Here is a 19,912-nt window from a genome sequence, read left to right on the forward strand (position 1 = left end):
AAGTCTCTTTTGCAAGGGAGACCTGGCCAAGAAAGCTATAGCAGTCAATGCAATATCACTAAATGTAAAACGTACAATCAGCACAACGTGATCTGGCCTACAGAAATAATTTACTTGGGCGGCTGTGGCGCAGGAGGTAGAGCCGCCGTCTAATGATCACAAGGTCGCAGATCAGCGGTTCGAGCCCCGGCTGGCCACATGTCGAAGTGTCCTTGGGCAAGACACTGAACCCCAAGTTGCTCCCAGTGAGCGGGGCCGGCGCCTTGCATGGTAGCTTGCCACCATTGGTGTGTGAATGTGTGTGTGAATGGGCGAATGAAAACCGTTGTAAAGCGCTTTGGTTAAAGGCGCTATATAAGTCAGGACATTTACCATTTATGTACACTCCTCCTGCACAGAGTTTTGCATCAACGTTTTAAACTAATTTAGGGGCATCTAGTACATCTAAGTGAAGCATACCTTGTAGACTATTCCTACACAACATTCCATACCTCAGGTAGACAATATGAAAAGGGCACTGTAAGCAGTAACCTTCTAGTAGGCCGCGTCTGGTAACTGTTTGTGGTGATGGAGAGCAGGCTACCGAGGTTTACCCAGAAGTGCTTTGTAAATGAACACATCCTAATGTAGCTGTCCGCATGTGTAAGGCGAGGTCAAGTCCACCATACTCAAGGTGTAATGGTGGGTGAGTGACTTGGCATTTGTAACAAAGTGCAAGGATGCATGAAAACTCCATGAGTCCAATATCTGTAACACAGAAGACTGCTTGTACGTATGCTTGTACAATAAGTAACCATAAATCGATGAGATGAAAAATGAATCGCGATACTTTTTTTAACCCTTGAAAACCGAAAGCATTACAAGCGTGGTTGTCATTACCGTAATTCCTGAACTATGTGCTTTCAAAAAAAGGGAAAGCTACGCTTTCTACCCATATAGTATAATTATGGTTATTACTGTAATTCAAAGCATGAAGCTGCATTTTTTGCTGACAAACTTTCTTCGATAGATGTTATATAGTTGATATTTTATTTGCAGTCACACTTTACAAAAAATCTGTGAAATCCAATTCGGTTTTTGTGTTTTTCTTCCCTTAAAACTGTTATTACACACTCATAACATACAGTCATGTTAAATAACTGTTATTACACACTCATAACATACAGTCATGTTAAATAACTGTTATTACACACTCATAACATACAGTAACGTTAAATAACTGTTATTACACACTCATAACATACAGTCATTTTAAATAACTGTTATTACACACTCATAACCTACAGTAATGTTAAATAACTGTTATTACACACTCATAACACACAGTCATGTTAAATAACTGTTATTACACACTCATAACACACAGTCATGTTAAATAACTGTTATTACACATTCATAACCTACAGTCATGTTAAATAACTGTTATTACACACTCATAACCTACAGTAATGTTAAATAACTGTTATTACACACTCATAACATAGAGTCATGTTAAATAACTGTTATTACACACTCATAACATACAGTAATGTTAAATAACTGTTATTACACACTCATAACATACAGTAATGTTAAATAACTGTTATTACGCACTCATAACATACAGTAATGTTAAATAACTGTTATTACACACTCATAACCTACAGTAATGTTAAATAACTGTTATTACACACTCATAACCTACAGTCATGTTAAATAACTGTTATTACACACTCATAACCTACAGTCATGTTAAATAACTGTTATTACACACTCATAACCTACAGTAATGTTAAATAACTGTTATTACACACTCATAACATAGATTCATGTTAAATAACTGTTATTACACACTCATAACATAGAGTCATGTTAAATAACTGTTTTTACACACTCATAACATAGAGTCATGTTAAATAACTGTTATTACACACTCATAACATAGAGTCATGTTAAATAACTGTTATTACACACTCATAACATAGAGTCATGTTAAATAACTGTTATTACACACTCATAACATAGAGTCATGTTAAATAACTGTTATTACACACTCATAACATAGAGTCATGTTAAATAACTGTTATTACACACTCATAACATACAGTCATGTTAAATAACTGTTATTACGCACTCATAACCTATAGTCATGTTAAATAACTGTTATTAAACACTCATAACCTACAGTCATGTTTAATAACTGTTATTACACACTCATAACCTACAGTCATGTTAAATAACTGTTATTACACACTCATAACATAGAGTCATGTTAAATAACTGTTATTACACACTCATAACATACAGTCATGTTAAATAACTATTATTACACACTCATAACATAGAGTAATGTTAAATAACTGTTATTACACACTCATAACCTACAGTCATGTTAAATAACTGTTATTACACACTCATAACGTAGAGTCATGTTAAATAACTGTTATTACACACTCATAACATAGTCATGTTAAATAACTGTTATTTCACACTCATAACATAGAGTCATGTTAAATAACTGTTATTACACACTCATAACCTACAGTCATGTTAAATAACTGTTATTACACACTCATAACCTACAGTAATGTTAAATAACTGTTATTACACACTCATAACATACAGTAATGTTAAATAACTGTTTTTACACACTCATAACATAGAGTCATGTTAAATAACTGTTATTACACACTCATAACATAGAGTCATGTTAAATAACTGTTCTTACGCACTGATAACATAGAGTCATGTTAAATAACTGTTATTACACACTCATAACCTACAGTAATGTTAAATAACTGTTATTACACACTCATAACATAGAGTCATGTTAAATAACTGTTATTACACACTCATAACATACAGTAATGTTAAATAACTGTTATTACACACTCATAACATACAGTAATGTTAAATAACTGTTATTACACACTCATAACCTACAGTAATGTTAAATAACTGTTTTACACACTCATAACATAGAGTCATGTTAAATAACTGTTATTACACACTCATAACATACAGTCATGTTAAATAACTGTTATTACACACTCATAACATACAGTCATGTTAAATAACTGTTATTACGCACTCTTAACATAGTCATGTTAAATAACTGTTATTACACACTCATAACCTACAGTCATGTTTAATAACTGTTATTACACACTCATAACCTACAGTCATGTTAAATAACTGTTATTACACACTCATAACATAGAGTCATGTTAAATAACTGTTATTACACACTCATAACATAGAGTCATGTTAAATAACTGTTATTACACACTCATAACATACAGTCATGTTAAATAACTGTTATTACACACTCATAACATAGAGTCATGTTAAATAACTGTTATTACACACTCATAACCTACAGTCATGTTAAATAACTGTTATTACACACTCATAACCTACAGTCATGTTAAATAACTGTTATTACACACTCATAACCTACAGTCATGTTAAATAACTGTTATTACACACTCATAACATACAGTCATGTTAAATAACTGTTATTACGCACTCATAACATACAGTCATGTTAAATAACTGTTACTACACACTCATAACCTACAGTCATGTTTAATAACTGTTATTACACACGCATAACATACAGTCATGTTAAATAACTGTTATTACACACTCATAACCTACAGTCATGTTAAATAACTGTTATTACACACTCATAACATAGAGTCATGTTAAATAACTGTTATTACACACTCATAACATACAGTCATGTTAAATAACTGTTATTACACACTCATAACATACAGTCATGTTAAATAACTGTTATTACACACTCATAACATAGTCATGTTAAATAACTATTATTACACACTCATAACCTACAGTCATGTTAAATAACTGTTATTACACACTCATAACATACAGTAATGTTAAATAACTGTTTTTACACACTCATAACATAGAGTCATGTTAAATAACTGTTATTACACACTCATAACATAGAGTCATGTTAAATAACTGTTCTTACACACTCATAACATAGAGTCATGTTAAATAACTGTTATTACACACTCATAACATAGAGTCATGTTAAATAACTGTTATTACGCACTCATAACATAGAGTCATGTTAAATAACTGTTATTTCACACTCATAACATAGAGTCATGTTAAATAACTGTTATTACACACTCATAACATAGAGTCATGTTAAATAACTGTTATTACACACTCATAACATAGAGTCATGTTAAATAACTGTTATTACACACTCATAACATAGAGTCATGTTAAATAACTGCCATATATTGAAAGCTTAAGTAATCCTGGAAAAAGGGGTGAAAGCACTTACTCCTAGGACTTTTTCAGACACTTTTATAGCCATAAAAACAAAATAAATCCAGGCAGAATGGTTGATAAATAATTAATAATAAGGTTAAAAGGGACAGCAGAGGCTGTAATCTACTTTTGACTTCGCTTTCATTTTTATAAAGAAAAGGAAGGAAAAATATAAAGAAATATGTATTCCAGGGTTTCCGTTAGAAAAAATTCCCGCCGGACATCGTGTCCGGGAAGATTTCGATTTACCGGACAAACGTGAGATATTCCGGTCATCATATTAAAATATGTTTCTCAGTTTCTCCAGTAAAAAAAAACAAAAAAACAAAAACGTTTTAGTAGAAGGCGATAATAGGGAGAAGGTTTTTCCTTCTATCAGTGGCCCCGGGCCTGAGCTAGAGTACTCTTCCTGCAACGAATAGTGGACTGCTGATTCACATGCTTAGTATTCAAATGTATTGATTGTAATTTGCTTTGGAATAAGGCGTCTGCTAAATGCCAAAAATGTAAATGTAAATGTAAAATATAATATAGCTGTTTGTCGCGGTGATAACTGTTGTGTAGCGGCCTATATATGCCATTTAATGTCTATTTCTCATCCGATACGATTAGATGCGAGCTATATAATATATAATAATATAACATGATTCGCATGCGCGCTATGCCATTATGTCCAGCGCTGAACGGGCGCCTCACTAGGAACTGAACAGACAGCATCGATCAATGAACGGACTCCACATTACGTTAACTGAAGTTTGTTAAATTGTTTGGGACTAATGTGAGTTTTCTATTTTCTCTTTCCAGTTTTACCCTTTTTTAATCAATAAAACAACGTCATTTCTATAACCAGGTGGACAAAAGGAGTACACAGAAGCAGTTGTGCGCTTGTAGGCTCCTACCTGGTCAACAGCCTTTGCAGCATCTAGCGCGGCCAGCGCAACTCGGTGGGCACCACAGTGCACCTGAATGGAAAGCCCAGGCCAATGACACTGGACAGCTCCACACCTCTCTCGCGGAGCACCTCCACCACTTGGTCCCGCACATCATAATTGCCCAGAAAACATGTCTCAACTCTTCCTTTTATTTCCAACTTCACGTATATAATCAGCTTCTTGTCCACGGTGATATTTACTGTCTCATCAATGATAATTCCAATGAAGTCACTCCCCTTTAGCTTTTCATCCAGCTGATCCATCACAACGTCTTCCAGTGCCCTTTCCATGTCATCAACGGAGTCGCTGTGGCGCTAAATGCCCTCACTCAAGACAAAATCTGGAGCCTTAACTGCTTTCAGTAGCTCAGTCAGTCCCACATACTGATGACATGCGATGCCATTTTTTGCCATGTGAAATGCAACTTGTAGCTGAGAGTGCAGCTTATTGTTAGCCGTTGCATTAGCCTGCTCACAGTGGCCTTTCATAGCGGTTTGCTGTTGCCTCAAACTGACCGCCGATATGTGCTCACTGCACCGCCTGTGATCAGTGAGAGCCGACATTCTCATATTCGTTTCTCCTCTCGTGAATCCGTTATTCCTCCCCGATTTTTTGCACGGTGAGCAGAACATTTTTCCTTCCTCATCTAAACGCAGCCAGGGGAAAGTTTCTTTCCATTCAACTCTGAACTCTGGGTTGCCAGATGGGCCGGGTTACCGCCGAATGGGCTACTAGGTTTAAGCGGTAATAGACTGGTTAGGCTGTAATCCCATCTGGCATCAATCCCATGTGGCACCTGACTATTACCGCTGTTTCGCATAGGCCTGCCTACACATTAGGAGTCATCATCATGCCGGTGTCAAATCATATCATAATAAAAGAAATACATAGCCTATATATTCGTCTTTTTTAAAATAGAAGGAATCAGAATGTGAACTTTAGCGAATTGTATTCAAATTGTGCTTAGAGGGAATTATTTTCACCGGACAATATGTCCGACGACTTTTCAATTTGTCGGACTTCAACAAATTTTACCGGACAAAGACCGGTAATTACCGGTTAACGGAAACCCTGATGCATTCATAGGCATTCTTTAAGAAAATACAGGATTTGGTCGTTTTTGGCTGAGAAAGAAACATTTTCAGTCATAATTTGTCTACAATGTCATTTTGTTCAAAAAGAAAAAAAATCGTTCGAAAATCGTATCGTGAATCGTATCGAATCGTGAGTTGAGTGTATCGTTCCATCCCCATCATTTACAGAAGAAAAGTGACGTGGTCTAGCTTCAAACAAAAAGCAAGCCTTGTTACGAAAATAAAAACCCAATTTCAGTTTAAGCTTCCTCACAAGGTTGCGTCCATATGTCATTAATGCTGTGTGTGACCATGACGTTGCAGAGGCTGCTGGGAGCTGTCTGGGAGAGCTGGGGCCAGTAGATTTGTCCACTATCGCTCTGCCCCATGGGAAGGAGCAGCTCCATGCTATAGCGGTGTCTCTCTTCTCCACCGTGGAGCCCCAGTGTCTCTTCATCATCCTCAGCTGCATGAACAATGCCCTCACACACCACTGGTACGTCATGTACTGCATACCTGACGTCTAATGGTACGTCACGTACCGCATACCATTATACCATACCTAACGTCTAATGGGGTTTCTCACTCAGCCAACACTGACAGAAGCCCAGTCAAGCAGTCACCCTATTCTCATAGAGAAGTCCTCCCCCCATGTGTCTGTGTTGCCTCTCTCTCTCCTCTTACATGTGGTTGTTATGGTAACATGTTGTTATGTGTCTGGTTATGGTAACATGTTGCTATATGTCAGTATTGAGGTGAGGCGTGCCGCGGCCCAGTGTGTGAAGAGCGTCCTGGCCACCCAGTCTGCAGCTGACTTCTGGGAGCTGCACAAAGACAAGAGGGACCCCATGCTGGCCTACCTGAACCCCTTCAGATCAACCAAGAGGAAGGTGGGTCCCACATGACAGTTGGCCTTATGTCCTATGTCCTGTGTTTATTTTGGTGTCCTATGCCCTGTGTAGGTGTTTATTTTGGTGTCCTATGTCCTGTGTATGTGTTTATTTCTGGTGTAATTGTGTGTGTTTGTTGGTTATTTGTAGGTGGAGGGGGTGAGTGCGGAGGTGAGCTTGGAGGCCAAGGAGAGGCTGGAAAGCCTGGAGCTGTGGGTGCCTCAGGTCGGAGGCCATAAGGCCTGGTTGAAGACTCTGTGCACAGCGCTGTTGGACAGTGGAGGGGTCAGGAATGAGACTCTGCTACACTCACGGCCCCTGTGTCTGGTGAGAGCATGGCTGTTGGCTCTCCTCAACTGCCATATAGCTGCTGTTATAATGCTAACTGCTTTGTTCTGTCTCACAAATGTGAGATGGAGTCAGCCTATCTTTGTCCTAACCCATATGTGACAGGGTCTGCTGTTTTGGTCCCCAAGTCGGCAAGGTTTTTAAAAAGAAAAAAAATGTATACAGATACTGTAAGCATTCAAATGATGTGTCATACATTGTCATAAAACAGTTGAAGGAGATCTGCTTATTTGAATGTTGTTACACCTCAAACCAAATAGAGGAGAAAATCACCTCACAACAGAACAGTCTGTGCCACTTTGCGCTCGCTAGCTAGCTAGCTAGCAGCTAACAACAAAAGAACATCGCTATGTAACATCAAACTGCAAGTTTAGCACATCACAGCATGCTGAGTTCACTGACAAATTATTAAGTATTTAGTGATCCTAAAATTGTTGATCGTTATATCGAGTGAGTTCTTCAACACTTAAACTTTCTTAATCAGAAGAAAAAAGCGGAAAACACATTTAATTTTTTTTTGTTTTGGTCATTTGCGCGACCTGACAATTCCTGACTTGTTACCTCTTTCACCAGACCCTGTCCCATCATATGTTGTGCTATGTGTTCAGGTGAGAACAGACTTCTGTCAGAAGGCGTTGCCCCTCATCGTCCATGACGTCCTGCTGGGGGACGCTGACGGCTCCTGGAGGGGCCTCCTCTCCACGCACATCCAGGACTTCTTCACCCACTGCTCCAGGAGCGCCCAGGCCTCCAGCCGCTCCGCCACCCCCCTCCCCTCAGACTCCGGTGGGTAGAGCTTCCTCAGCTCCTTTTCTACTTCTAGGACACCTCTCTTATTTGGATGTCATAGCAGTTTCCCATTGAATACTTGATTTTTCTTCCATTAGGGGGGGGGGCTTTACAATGATGTTTTGTCGATATATTTCCAGGAGAGACAGACATTGTCAGCCAGGGTCAGTTGGATATGGCCTCTCTGCGTACAATGCTGTCTGTCATCGACTATCTGAGACAGCAACAGAGACCTCTGGATTCTGACAGGTTTGTCTATGCTTTGTTTTTGTCTCGTACTGTATTGCTCACCTGTTTTAAAAAACTCTATGGCCTTTTTATGTGAGCATAGTCGTCAATACTAGAACAGCCGTTCTATACTATAAGAGCCAAATGAACCCCTCTTTACAATGCTACGCTGCTATTTACACACAACGACCACTAGTTGGCCGCTTGTAAATTAGCCTGCCTCCTACACAGAAAAACTGCAAAATAGCTTTATGCTACCATACCCTGATGTGATTCAGAAAATGTAAGGATACTGGTTGGTAGAACGCACATATCTAGGAAAAGTCATGAAAAGAGGGGCCTGAAATTTGATCGAGTGCAAAGATATAAAAGGTTTTTTACTCCCCATGGCTGTTCTAGTGTTAACATGGCTGTTCTAGTGTTAACAATGTTCATTGTGTTTCAGTGCGCAGTGCGGGACGGTGTGCCACTCTAACTTCTGGTTGGAGCTGAACTACCTGGAGGTGGCCAGGGCAGCCCAGTCCTGCGCAGCCCACTTCACAGCCCTGCTCTATTCAGAGATCTACGTGGACAAGATCAAATCCAACATGGAGGAGAACCGTAGGTAAAGAGCGCTGCTTGCACCTCTGTCCAAAGATATGTGGTTTATTAACACTAGGACAGCCGTGCCTTTTTTACCTACTAAAAGAGCCGCCTCGAGGCTCTCTTTACAATGCTCAAGCTGCTATTTACACACAACGACCACTAGTTGGCCGCTTGTAAATTAGCTTATCCTGATGTGATTCAGAAAATGTAAGGATACTGGGTGGTAGAATGCGCATATCTAGGAAAAGTCATGAAAGGAGGGTCCTGAAATTTGACATTTTGCAAAGATAGAACAGGGGTCAAAAAGACCCCTCACGGCTCTACGGTGCTCACCTCACGGTGCTCTGCTTCTCAGGACTACGTCCAGAACGTCACGTAGAATTGCGTTTGATGACAGCAGTCAGAACTTCACCATCTCCAGTATGACTGAGAAGAGTGTGGAAGACACAGGCATAAGTCTACAGGTGATGACATTCTCCTTTGTTGATTTAGCCTCATATATAACGTATAATGAATTAGCCATTATCACAGCTCGGTACTGTCATGTCTCTATCCGTGGTGTAGGACCTACTGATTGAGGTGTATCGGAGTATTGGCGAGCCAGACAGTCTGTATGGGTGTGGAGGGGGGAAGATGACCAGCCCTCTGACAAGGTAACACAGTCCTCTGTGTAGGCTAAGCTAAGTTTTAAGCTCTGTGTCGTCAAGCTAGACTAGCAGATTTTTTAAAATCAGTATCGTTTGTATTCGTGTTTTTTTAGGATTCGGACCTATGAGCACGAGGCCATGTGGGGGAAAGCTCTGACCTCGTACGATCTCCACTCCAATCTGGCTGAGGTCACACGCCAAGTGGGCATAGTAGAGGTGAGCAGATATCAGGTTCTACTCATGACTTAGTGTCATCATGGTGGACCCATAAGGACCGATAGCTAACAGTGTTTTTCTCCATGGTGCCGTTGCAGGGTCTGCAGAACTTTGGTCTGAGCAGCATCCTCGCCACGTACCTGCGTGGTCTGGAGAGTGAGGGGGTGGAGTGGGGGGTGGAGCTAAGGGAGCTCAGGTTTCAGGCTGCCTGGAGGAATATGCAGTGGGACTGTGACCTATCAGAAAGGTGAGTGGGAGGAGCTATTTACTGTCACACGGTATAATTAGACTAGGGCAGCGCTCCGTAGATTGTTAATAAGTTGGTATTGTTGTAGAACAGGACACAGGGTTCCCACGGGTCCTTGAAATCCTTGAAAGTTTGTGGATTTGAGAAGAAAAAAAATCAAGGTCTTAAAAGTTTTTGAAAATAGACATGGGTCATTGAAAGTGCTTGAATTCCCCCCCCCCCCCCCCCTCTCTCTCTCTCTCTCTCAAAAAAAGAAAAAAGAAAAAAGTTTTACGTAATTATGGTAGATAATTACTATAAAAGTAGTAACTTTACACATATTTCACAATATATTGTTTTGCTGTGCTGTGGTAGAGAAGGCAAGAGACCATCTAGTCAAGTATATATACTAGTTCCTATTATATACATTCTCATCTAGATCTGTCTCAAACTATGCCATGTTGGGTCCTTGAATTTGAGGGAATTGAGTCTTGAAAGTCCTTGAAAAGTGCTTGAATTTGATGTTTCAGAAGGTGTGGGAACCCTGATGACCATATTTGGGGTTATTGTCGTTGATGAACAGCATTGTTGTTTCAGAAGTGAGAAATTGAACCCCGGCTTCAACGAGTCAGTGTTCTGTGCCTTACAGTCTTTGAGAGACAGAGAGTTTTCCACATTCGATCGAACTCTTGCATATGCCAGGTAAACAATATGACAATGAACCACCGATTAAAAAAAAGTTCTCAAACTTGGTTATTCCCTGAAATTAATGTGTGTGTGTGTGTGTGTGTGTGTGTGTCTTTTAGGGGTGCTGAGGTAGAGGAGCTGTGTCGAGGCAGTCTGGAGGCTGTGTCATCACTCTACCCTGCCCTACGGAACCTGCAGATGATCAGTGAGCTGAAGAGTGTCCGCCAGCTGTTCTACAGGTGACATAACCAGCCAGGCAGCTTCCACCTACACACACCTCCTCCATTTACAATCTCTATGTGCCAATATATCTGAAACCCACTGTGTCCGGCCCATACAATGTGTATGTGTATATTCAACAACACATCTTCCAAGGCAGTGACCAGACACACTGTTGTCTTAAGTTTAAAAAAAAAATGCCGGTCGAGAGAGGACTCGTTGCTTGTTCGCCGCTTCTCCGCCCGAAATCTAGGTGTAATTGTAATATCCAGAGTAGATTGTCCTACAAAGACACATGGATTTAGATTTAGTCATCTAAAAATTAATTAGACCCTATACTTTCTTTTACTTTTTTCTTTTTTTTCTTTTTATTATTACTACTCGATCTTTTCAGTTTGTAAAGCGTCTTTGAGTGTCTAGAAAAGCGCTATATAAGTCTAATGTATTATTATTATGATTCTCATCTAAGTTGTGTGTGTTCCCTGCGGCAGCCCCCTGACAGAGGCGGGTCTGGCGGAGGTGTGTGTCCAGTGGCAGCAGCACTCCCAGCTGCTGGTGGACAGTGACTTTGCGCTGGTGGAGCCCATCCTGGCCCTGCGCTCCGTGGCCCAGGAGACCCTGCTCTCCCGGGAGGGAGACCCCAGCAGGAAGAGCAGCCTGGTCACGGCCCTCACCTCCCATCTCATGGAGCTGAGCCAGCTGGCCCGCCAGGCTGGGAACACACAGGTACAACCCAATGGTGTGTGTCTGTGTGTGTGTGTGTGTGTGGTTGTCTGCCTGTGTGTGTGTGTGTCTGTGTGTGTGTGTGTGTGGTTGTCTGTCTGTGTGTCTCTGTGTCTGTGTGTGTGTGTGTGTGTGTGTGTGTGTGTATGTGTGTGTGTGTGTGTCTGTGTGTCTGTCTGTGTGTGTGTGTGAGTGTGAGTGTGTGAGTGTGTGAGTGTGTATGTGTGAGTGGTTGTCTGTCTGTGCGTGTTGTATGTTTTATACAGTTTAATCGGGAATCTAATTGGATCCGTAATTATGAAACGTACTTTTAATACTTGCATGTTATTAAATGTTATTCTCATAAATAACAAAGGAGAGACGTGTAACTGTGATAACAATTTGAGAATGAAAACAACAGTGATCGCTTTGAAGAAAAGAAACTGTCAAAAGCAAGACACATTTTGTCAAACTCGAGTGCTTGGAGATGACTCCAAAGTCGGAACTGCGCCACAAAACCAACCAGTGGTGGAAGATATAATATATAATATATTATCAGTAGGCCTACAGCAGGGGTGCCCAATACGTCGATCGCAAAGGTAGTATGGGTAGATCGCATGGCATTGAACAAAACCCAAAAGAAAAAAAGAAAAAATAAACGAAAAGTTCGCCTATCATCCATCCTCACTATGGCTTTTGCCACTTGATTGACGTACAGGTAAGCCAGTCTGAGATCTGATCTTTTCACCTACACCTAACACGCGGTTCACCACGCATGCGCAGTCAACAGCACCAACTACAAAATACAAAATACCGGCGAGACTAATTACCTAGTTAGCCTTCCAATTTCTACTATTTACTATATAATACTAAATAAAGGCTATACAAATGAGTGGGGAAGCTGGACCAAGTAAGAAACCAATAACGTATAACTTCCATCCAGAATGGGAGGAGGACTTTTTTACACAATGTGATATTGGAAATGCGTCTGTCTGATCAGCAAATCTACGATGGCTATTTCGAAGAAGGGAAATGTGGCAAAAGAGCGAAAACGTATGGCTGCAACGATAGCTTCTTATCGCGTCAGTCACGTTCTTGTTAAACACAAGAAGTCATTCAAAGACGGCGAAATTGTGAAAAAAGTTTCTCGAGGCTGCAGATTGCCTTTTCGATGACAGATCCACAGTGGCTGATGACACCTTGCAGCCTGCCTACACCTTGCAACCAGCTCCTACAGCCCTGACTATTAGAAACTAGCTGCCTCCTCCCAGTGCCAGGTCTCCCACTAAGGTAGAGAAATGCATTTATTTCCTCCTTTCAAACTAGGGAACTACCTGTTTTGTATCTGGTTTACTTTTCTGTTTGTTGGATCAGTAGTTGGCTATGGTACTGCAGACTGGCTGTCAGTGTGTGAGTGAGAGAAAGTGTGTGTGTGTGTGTGTGTGTGTGTGTGTGTGTGTGTGTGTGTGTGTGTGTGTGTGTGTGTGTGTGTGTAAGAGAGTGAGAGAGAGAGAGGGAGAGAGAGAGGGAGGGTTTGTGCTATGGCTCCCTATGCAGACTGGCAAATATGTGTGTGTGTGTGTGTGTGTGTGTGTGTGTGTGTGTGTGTGTGTGTGTGTGTGTGTGTGTGTGTGTGTGAATGTGTGTGAGCGAGAATAGCAAAGAGGGAGGGTTTGTGATTGTGTTCTCCTGTGGCTGTGTGACAGAGAGAGGGAAAGTGTATTGTGAGTTTACTATGCAGGCTGGGAACTGTGTGTGTGTGTGTGTGTGTGTGTGTGTGTTTGTAGTACGTGCATGTACGTTTGCGATGTTGAAACTAGACTGGTAGATCTTGGCAGACTGGCTACTTGATAAGTAGATCTTGGTTCCAAAAAGTGTGAGCACCCCTGGCCTACAGTGTATCTGTGCTGTCTGAGTTTTGGCAATTCTGACTGCATAGCTTGAGACTTTTTTACTTTAAAAAATTAAGAGATTCTAATCTCATTCAGAAATCATCCAAACTAAGACATGTTATAATGAAGTAAAAAAAAAACTCTCTAACCAGTTTGTCATGCTTTTCTTTATTCCAACACCACACATGTTTTTGTTTTATCCCCCCCCCCAAATACAAGTAAATACTAGTATTTTGAACTTTAATTTTAATCATTAATCATGATAATCTGAATAATTTCAGAATATTATTGTGATTGAACTTGATAGGAATGTTTTATCGATTGACAGCACTACTTATCATATGTTCGTTGCGCAGAACTGTTGCGCCTTCGTTGTCGTCATGCAGTCAGTATGGTTGAATTTTATATTTTAAATCAGAATAGTTTTGCGCGTAAACCTTCGGTGTTTCACGTCAATCCTACGCACAGTTTTCTAAACAAGGCCCCTGGTCTCTCTACAGTATGTGTGACTGAGTGTATGTGTGTCCTGGTACCAGTTGGCAGAGCGGGCGGTGTTCCAGGTGAAGCAGTATGGTGGAGGGGGCGGTGGCTCCTCGGCATCGTCATGGCAGCTGGAGGAGGCGCAGGTGTTCTGGGCGAAAGGAGAGCAGGGTCTCGCTCTGGGCCTTCTGCAGCAGATGATCCACACCCTGGAGGAGCAGGTCAGACACCCAGCACATCATATGTATCTAGGCATACTGACGCTACTGATAACTACACTAGAGCCATTCTCCTGTGTCCTGCTCAGGTGGACCCTGCTCTGGTGCCGGTGTACACTGAGTGTCTGAGGCTGTGTGGGAACTGGCTGGCTGAGACGTGCCTGGAGAGTCCCGGCGTCATTCTGGACAAGTATCTAGAGATGGTACGGTTACCATAGAGATGGCAAATCCAGCAATCCGATTCATAAGGCCTAGAAAGGTCTTACATTTCAGTTATTCGGTCTAAAAACTAGGTGCTCGGTCTTAAAAATGAGATCCTGCAAGGAAATCAGTCCGACCACATCAATTTACACGGAAATGAATCAAACTGGAACCAAAAAAAAGCCAATTCGTTTCCTTTTTTGTCTGTGGCAATGAAATCCCTAATGTCATCACCTCGAGGATGACAAAAAGCAATCATATGGTGGCGCGAATAGGTCTCAAATTATATTCAAAGAGGTCTTAAATTGGACTACATCTTTTTGCAGATGTACTATGTTCAGGTTCCATAATTCTGTGTGTGTGTGTGTGTGTGTACTTTGTGCACGCATGTGTACTTGATGTGTATGTGTATGCCCGTGTGTGACCTCTGGCAGGCCGTGAAGGTGATCAAGGGTCATGCGGGGGGTTCAGACTCCAGGCTGCAGAGCCAGAGGACCCAGGCCTTCCTGTCTCTGGCCCGGTTCTCAGACACCCGGTACCAGAGCATCCAGAACTACATGAAGTCCTCTGAGTTTGAGAACAAGCAGGCGTTGCTGGAGAAGGCCCAGGAGGAGGTGGGCCTGATGAGGGAGCGCAAGGTCGGCACCAACAGGTCAGCCATGGCAACACACAGGGGGGGGAAACCCCATGGTGGGGGGGTGTTGACCTGTTGTTTTAATGGAGATGCTCAGTGTGAGTGTGAGTGTGAGTGTGAGTGTGAGTGTGAGTGAGTGCGTGAGTGCGTGAGTGCGTGCGTGCGTGCGTGCGTGCGTGCGTGCTGACATACTAAAGCCCCCTCCTCTGGGAGGTCTCAGGTACACAGTGAAGGTGCAGAGGGAGTTGGAGCTGGACGAGAGGGCTCTGTCCAACCTGCAGGCGGACAAGAGGAGGTTCCTGGGTAAGGCGGTGGAGAACTACATCCAGTGTCTGGAGCAGGGGGAGGAGCACGACACCTGGGTGTTCCGCCTGGCCTCGCTGTGGCTGGAAAACGCCGATGTCAAGACTGTCAACGACATGATGAGGGTGAGACAGTAACACACCTACCCAGGGTTCCCACAGGTCCTTGAAATCCTTGAAAGTTTGTGAATTTGAGAAAAAAAAATCAAGGCCTTAAAAGTTTTTGAAAATAGACATGGGTCATTGAAAGTGCTTGAATTACCCTCTCTCTCTCTCTAAAAAATATATCTATATACCGTATATATATTTTTTTTATAGAGTACATTTAAATGTAATTATAGAGACCATCTAGTGTTCAAGCCTCTACATTGTTGTCTGTGAGCGGAGAGTTCCTATTACATAAATTCTCATCTAGATCTGTCTCAAACTATGCCGTGTTGGGTCCTTGAATGTGAAGGAATTGAGTCTTGAAAGTCCTTGAAAGGTGCTTGAATGTGATGTTTCAGAAGGTGTGGGAACCCTGCCTACCCTAAAGTAGCCACATATACACCCCCAACACATCTTAAACACGTCATGAACCTGTTTGTAACATCGTTCTCCCATTGGAATGAGAGAAACCCCAGTGGAAGACTGAGAGGGTTCAGTGCGTTTTAGAGCGGTATTGTGTCGTATGGGCTTGAGTTCAATATGAAGACGTACTAGTTCAAAAGAAAATCAGACACGCACAGCCGGACAACAGGAATAGTTTGGTTGTAAGAGTGGGCGTAGCCCAGTTTATTTACTCTGCCTCGCGGACCCCCACCACTGGTGGTAATAACCGATATAGTCTCGGATGCTCGACCCTTGACCGACCCTTTCTGTCGCAGCTGAGTGGTCTCTCTCTCTCTCTCTCCTTCCTTTTCCTACTGAACTCCCGGGGGAAAACAAACACACACATTAGAAGCCGTCTGATGTCATCCCCTTCACCAACCGTCCTGCAGTCCCCCCCCCTGCAGCCCCCCCCCCTCCCAGACGCGACATGCTCCCCACAGTCATTTTCTTTGGCTTATGTTGGTACCCTTGTAGTATGAAGTGTTGTGTTTGCCCTCAGACTGGCGTGAAGAGGATCCCGTCATATAAGTTCCTGCCCCTCATGTACCAGCTGGCTGCCCGCATGGGCACCAAGATGTCTGCTGCCGTGCCTGAGGACGTGGGCTTCCACGACGTTCTCAACGAGGTAGACTAGCACCGTCGCTGCTCACTGAACACTTACACTTTTTTTTGGGAACTTAGTTTTTATTTCAGTTTCAGCAACTTGTACAATCATGTCATGTTTTGTCTACAATTCTTTCCATTCTTTTAGCTGTACACATATGGTCCATGGATGTGGTTCAAAGCATGACACACAAAGCAAAAAAGAGCGATCAACAAAAACATTGAGATGTCAATGATGGAATAAAATTAAAGATTTTGAAAAGAAAGAAAGAAAAAGGGTAGGGGGTGGGTAGGGTAGGGTCAGGTGGGGGTTGTGTATGTGTGTGTGTGTGTGTGTGTGTGTGTGTGTGTGTGTGTATGTGTGTGTGTGAATGCAACGCAGGCATATATCTATGTGTAGTGATATGAAGTGAGTCTAGAATACAGAAATATACGAGTCGAGATGTGTGGAAGGGTTCACTGTATTAATATGGACATAACCGGGCTCCATCTTTTAATAAATAGATGTTTCTGGAGTCTCAGAGTGTATGTTATTTGTTCCATCTGGTAGATTTCCCATACTTTCTCTGTCCACATATTGTATGTAGGGGGGTCTGGTTTTAACCACTTAATTGTAATGCATTTAATTGCTGTCGTTAGCAATATTTGTAAGAGATATATTCTTGCCCTTCCATCAATGCCTTCTGGTATAACTCCCAGTAGTGCCATCTTTGGATCTTTGGTACATTTTTGGTGGAATACTGCTTCAAGGGCCTCAAACACCTCTTCCCAAAATGTTCTTACCGTATTTTCCGGACTATAAGTCGCGGTTTTTTTCATACTTTGGCTGGTCCTGCGACTTATAGTCAGGTGCGACTTATATATCAATAATTCATAATCTCTGACTGACATGAACTGACATACGGTAATCTCTGACTGACATGAACCAAGGAGTAACTTCCGCTAGCGCCTCATACACGATAGAATAGCCATTATACTTGACAATGTGGACATTAAACACGACAATGTGGACATTAAACATGATGTTATGGACCTTATACACAATGTTATGGACGTTATAAACGATATTAAAGTCATTTATTCCTTCCAGAGACTGTTCTATGTTGCTAAGTTACCCCCGCGAGGCTATTTTGCTACTTCCGCTAGCGCCACATACGCGATAGAATAGCCATTATACTCGACAATGTGGACATTACACACGACAATGTGGACATTAAACATGATATTATGGACCTTATACACGATATTATGAACGTTATACACGATATTAAAGTCATTTATTACCTTTCAGAGGCTGTTCAATGTTGCATTGTTTGTAGGCCGCCCTTCATCCTAACTACTTCCGTTTTTCACCAAGCTATCTTTGTCATGGCCTTATACACGATAAATAGTCGTTACACTCGACAATGTGGACATTAAGCACTATATTATGAACGTTATACACGCTATTATGAACGTTATACACGATATTAAAGTCATTTATTACCTTTCAGAGGCTGTTCCATCCTGTTTGCTTGCTCCCGCGACGCCATTTTGCTAACCTTCGTTAGCAACGCGCTAGCTAGCCCTGGCTTTACACTCGATAATTTAAGTATTTCTAACCTTTCAGAAGAAGTTTTAACGTGAATTATGTCCTTCCTGGGCTTACAAATCCTCTCATGTCTCTTCACAGTGCCAGACTAGAGTCAAGCTCAACAGGGTCTTCTTTCCCCGCTGATTCCGCCAAGCCCGTTCCCTTGAACCATGCGACTTATAGTCCAGTGCGACTTATATGTGGTTTTTTCCTCTTCATGACCCATTTTTGGCCTGCTGCGACTTATACTCGGGTGCGACTTATAGTCCGGAAAATACGGTAATTTGGGGCATGACCAGAATATGTGGGTGTGGTGGCCAATTTGCGTACTGCAATTTCTCCAACATTTATTTGAGTGTGTTGGGCCCATTTTAGACACTATTTCTGGGGTTCTAAAGAATCTCATAACCACTTTCCATTTGAATTCCCTCCATGTATTTGAATTGGTCACTAAATGTGCTTCAGTGCATATTTCCTCCCATATGTCCTGTGATATGTCAGTGTTCATTTCAGTTTCCCATCTCTCTTTCCTCTGTAGTGTATTATTCAAATCCATGGATAGAAACCTTTGGTAAAGGTCACCTATAATTTTCTTATTCTCGTTTCCTTTTTGCAGCTTTATCAAGAACTCTTCGATTTCAGTGGGCTCCAAGACTTTATTCCATTCTCTATGTTTCGTTAGGAAGCTTCTTAATTGTAGATATCTGAAAAAGTCTGTGTTAGGGAGCCTAAATTCCTCTCTTAACTGTTCAAATGATTTAAGACTACCGTCTTTATGGAGTTGGTGTAAGTTAGTAAGTCCATGATCCGACCAATTTCTAAACCCTATATCTATATTGGAGGGTTCGAAATTTTTCATAAGACCAATATTGGATAATGCTGAGATTGCTTTAGGTAAGCCAAATGAGAGTTTTATTTTCCTCCAAATCTTTAGTGTGACTCTGGTCCATTCACCTAGTTGAGTTTCCTTTAGAGGGACATCTATGAAAGGCAAGGTCTGTAAGGGCATCGAACATAAACTTTTTTCGATGTTGAGCCATCGTGTATATGAAGAGTCTTGGATCCATGCTGTTAGAGGCTTTAGCTGGGCCGCCCAGAAGTAGTATCTTAGGTTTGGGAGTTTCAGCCCACCATATGGTTTAGATAGTTGTAGTGTTTTAAGTCTGATTCTTGGGCGCCTTCCTTGCCATATGAATTTTGAGATGAGTCTATCCCACTTTTCAAATGTGGATTTGGGGATATCGATGGGTAGCATCTGGAACAGGTATAGAAGCCTAGGCAGCACATTCATGCGTACACTCTCAATACGGCCCAATAGAGACAGGGGAAGTGTTGACCAGCGGTCTAGATCTTTACTGATATTTTGGATTATGCTTTTGTAATTTGCATCACTTAGGTTTTCTAACAATGAGGGGATTTGAATGCCAAGATATTTAATACCATCCTTGGGCCATTTAAACTCACTCTGGATTTTGATTGTTTGTGGAATTCTACCTCCTATGTCCATAGCCATTGTTTTATCAACATTTACTTTATAACCCGAGAAGTACCCATAGTTGGAAATAAGATCTTTTAGGTGTGGG

The 19,912-nt window shown here is 41.6% G+C and overlaps 1 protein-coding gene across 5 annotated transcripts in view; it reads left to right on the forward strand.

Annotated features, from left to right (window-relative positions):
* Positions 1-19,912, forward strand: part of atm (ATM serine/threonine kinase) — a gene marked incomplete at its 5' end in the record, with an annotated part of 64,734 nt that overhangs the window by 32,487 nt on the left and 12,335 nt on the right. For 2 of the 5 annotated variants that reach the window (XM_080542654.1, XM_080542655.1), the window contains 18 exons: positions 6,623-6,794; positions 7,047-7,188; positions 7,339-7,515; positions 8,145-8,322; positions 8,466-8,574; positions 8,999-9,157; positions 9,494-9,602; positions 9,703-9,791; positions 9,899-10,001; positions 10,100-10,248; positions 10,825-10,929; positions 11,034-11,153; positions 11,625-11,859; positions 14,264-14,428; positions 14,515-14,628; positions 15,061-15,278; positions 15,481-15,688; positions 16,653-16,778. In XM_080542654.1, the coding sequence (XP_080398780.1) occupies positions 6,623-6,794; positions 7,047-7,188; positions 7,339-7,515; positions 8,145-8,322; positions 8,466-8,574; positions 8,999-9,157; positions 9,494-9,602; positions 9,703-9,791; positions 9,899-10,001; positions 10,100-10,248; positions 10,825-10,929; positions 11,034-11,153; positions 11,625-11,859; positions 14,264-14,428; positions 14,515-14,628; positions 15,061-15,278; positions 15,481-15,688; positions 16,653-16,778 (2,678 nt within the window). The remainder of the gene's footprint in view (positions 1-6,622; positions 6,795-7,046; positions 7,189-7,338; positions 7,516-8,144; positions 8,323-8,465; positions 8,575-8,998; positions 9,158-9,493; positions 9,603-9,702; positions 9,792-9,898; positions 10,002-10,099; positions 10,249-10,824; positions 10,930-11,033; positions 11,154-11,624; positions 11,860-14,263; positions 14,429-14,514; positions 14,629-15,060; positions 15,279-15,480; positions 15,689-16,652; positions 16,779-19,912) is intronic. The other 3 variants (XM_080542656.1, XM_080542657.1, XM_080542658.1) reach the window with 2 other exon arrangements.

Source organism: Nansenia antarctica (genome assembly GCF_963989245.1).
Source record: "Nansenia antarctica genome assembly, chromosome: 12".
Taxonomy (NCBI): domain Eukaryota; kingdom Metazoa; phylum Chordata; class Actinopteri; order Argentiniformes; family Microstomatidae; genus Nansenia; species Nansenia antarctica.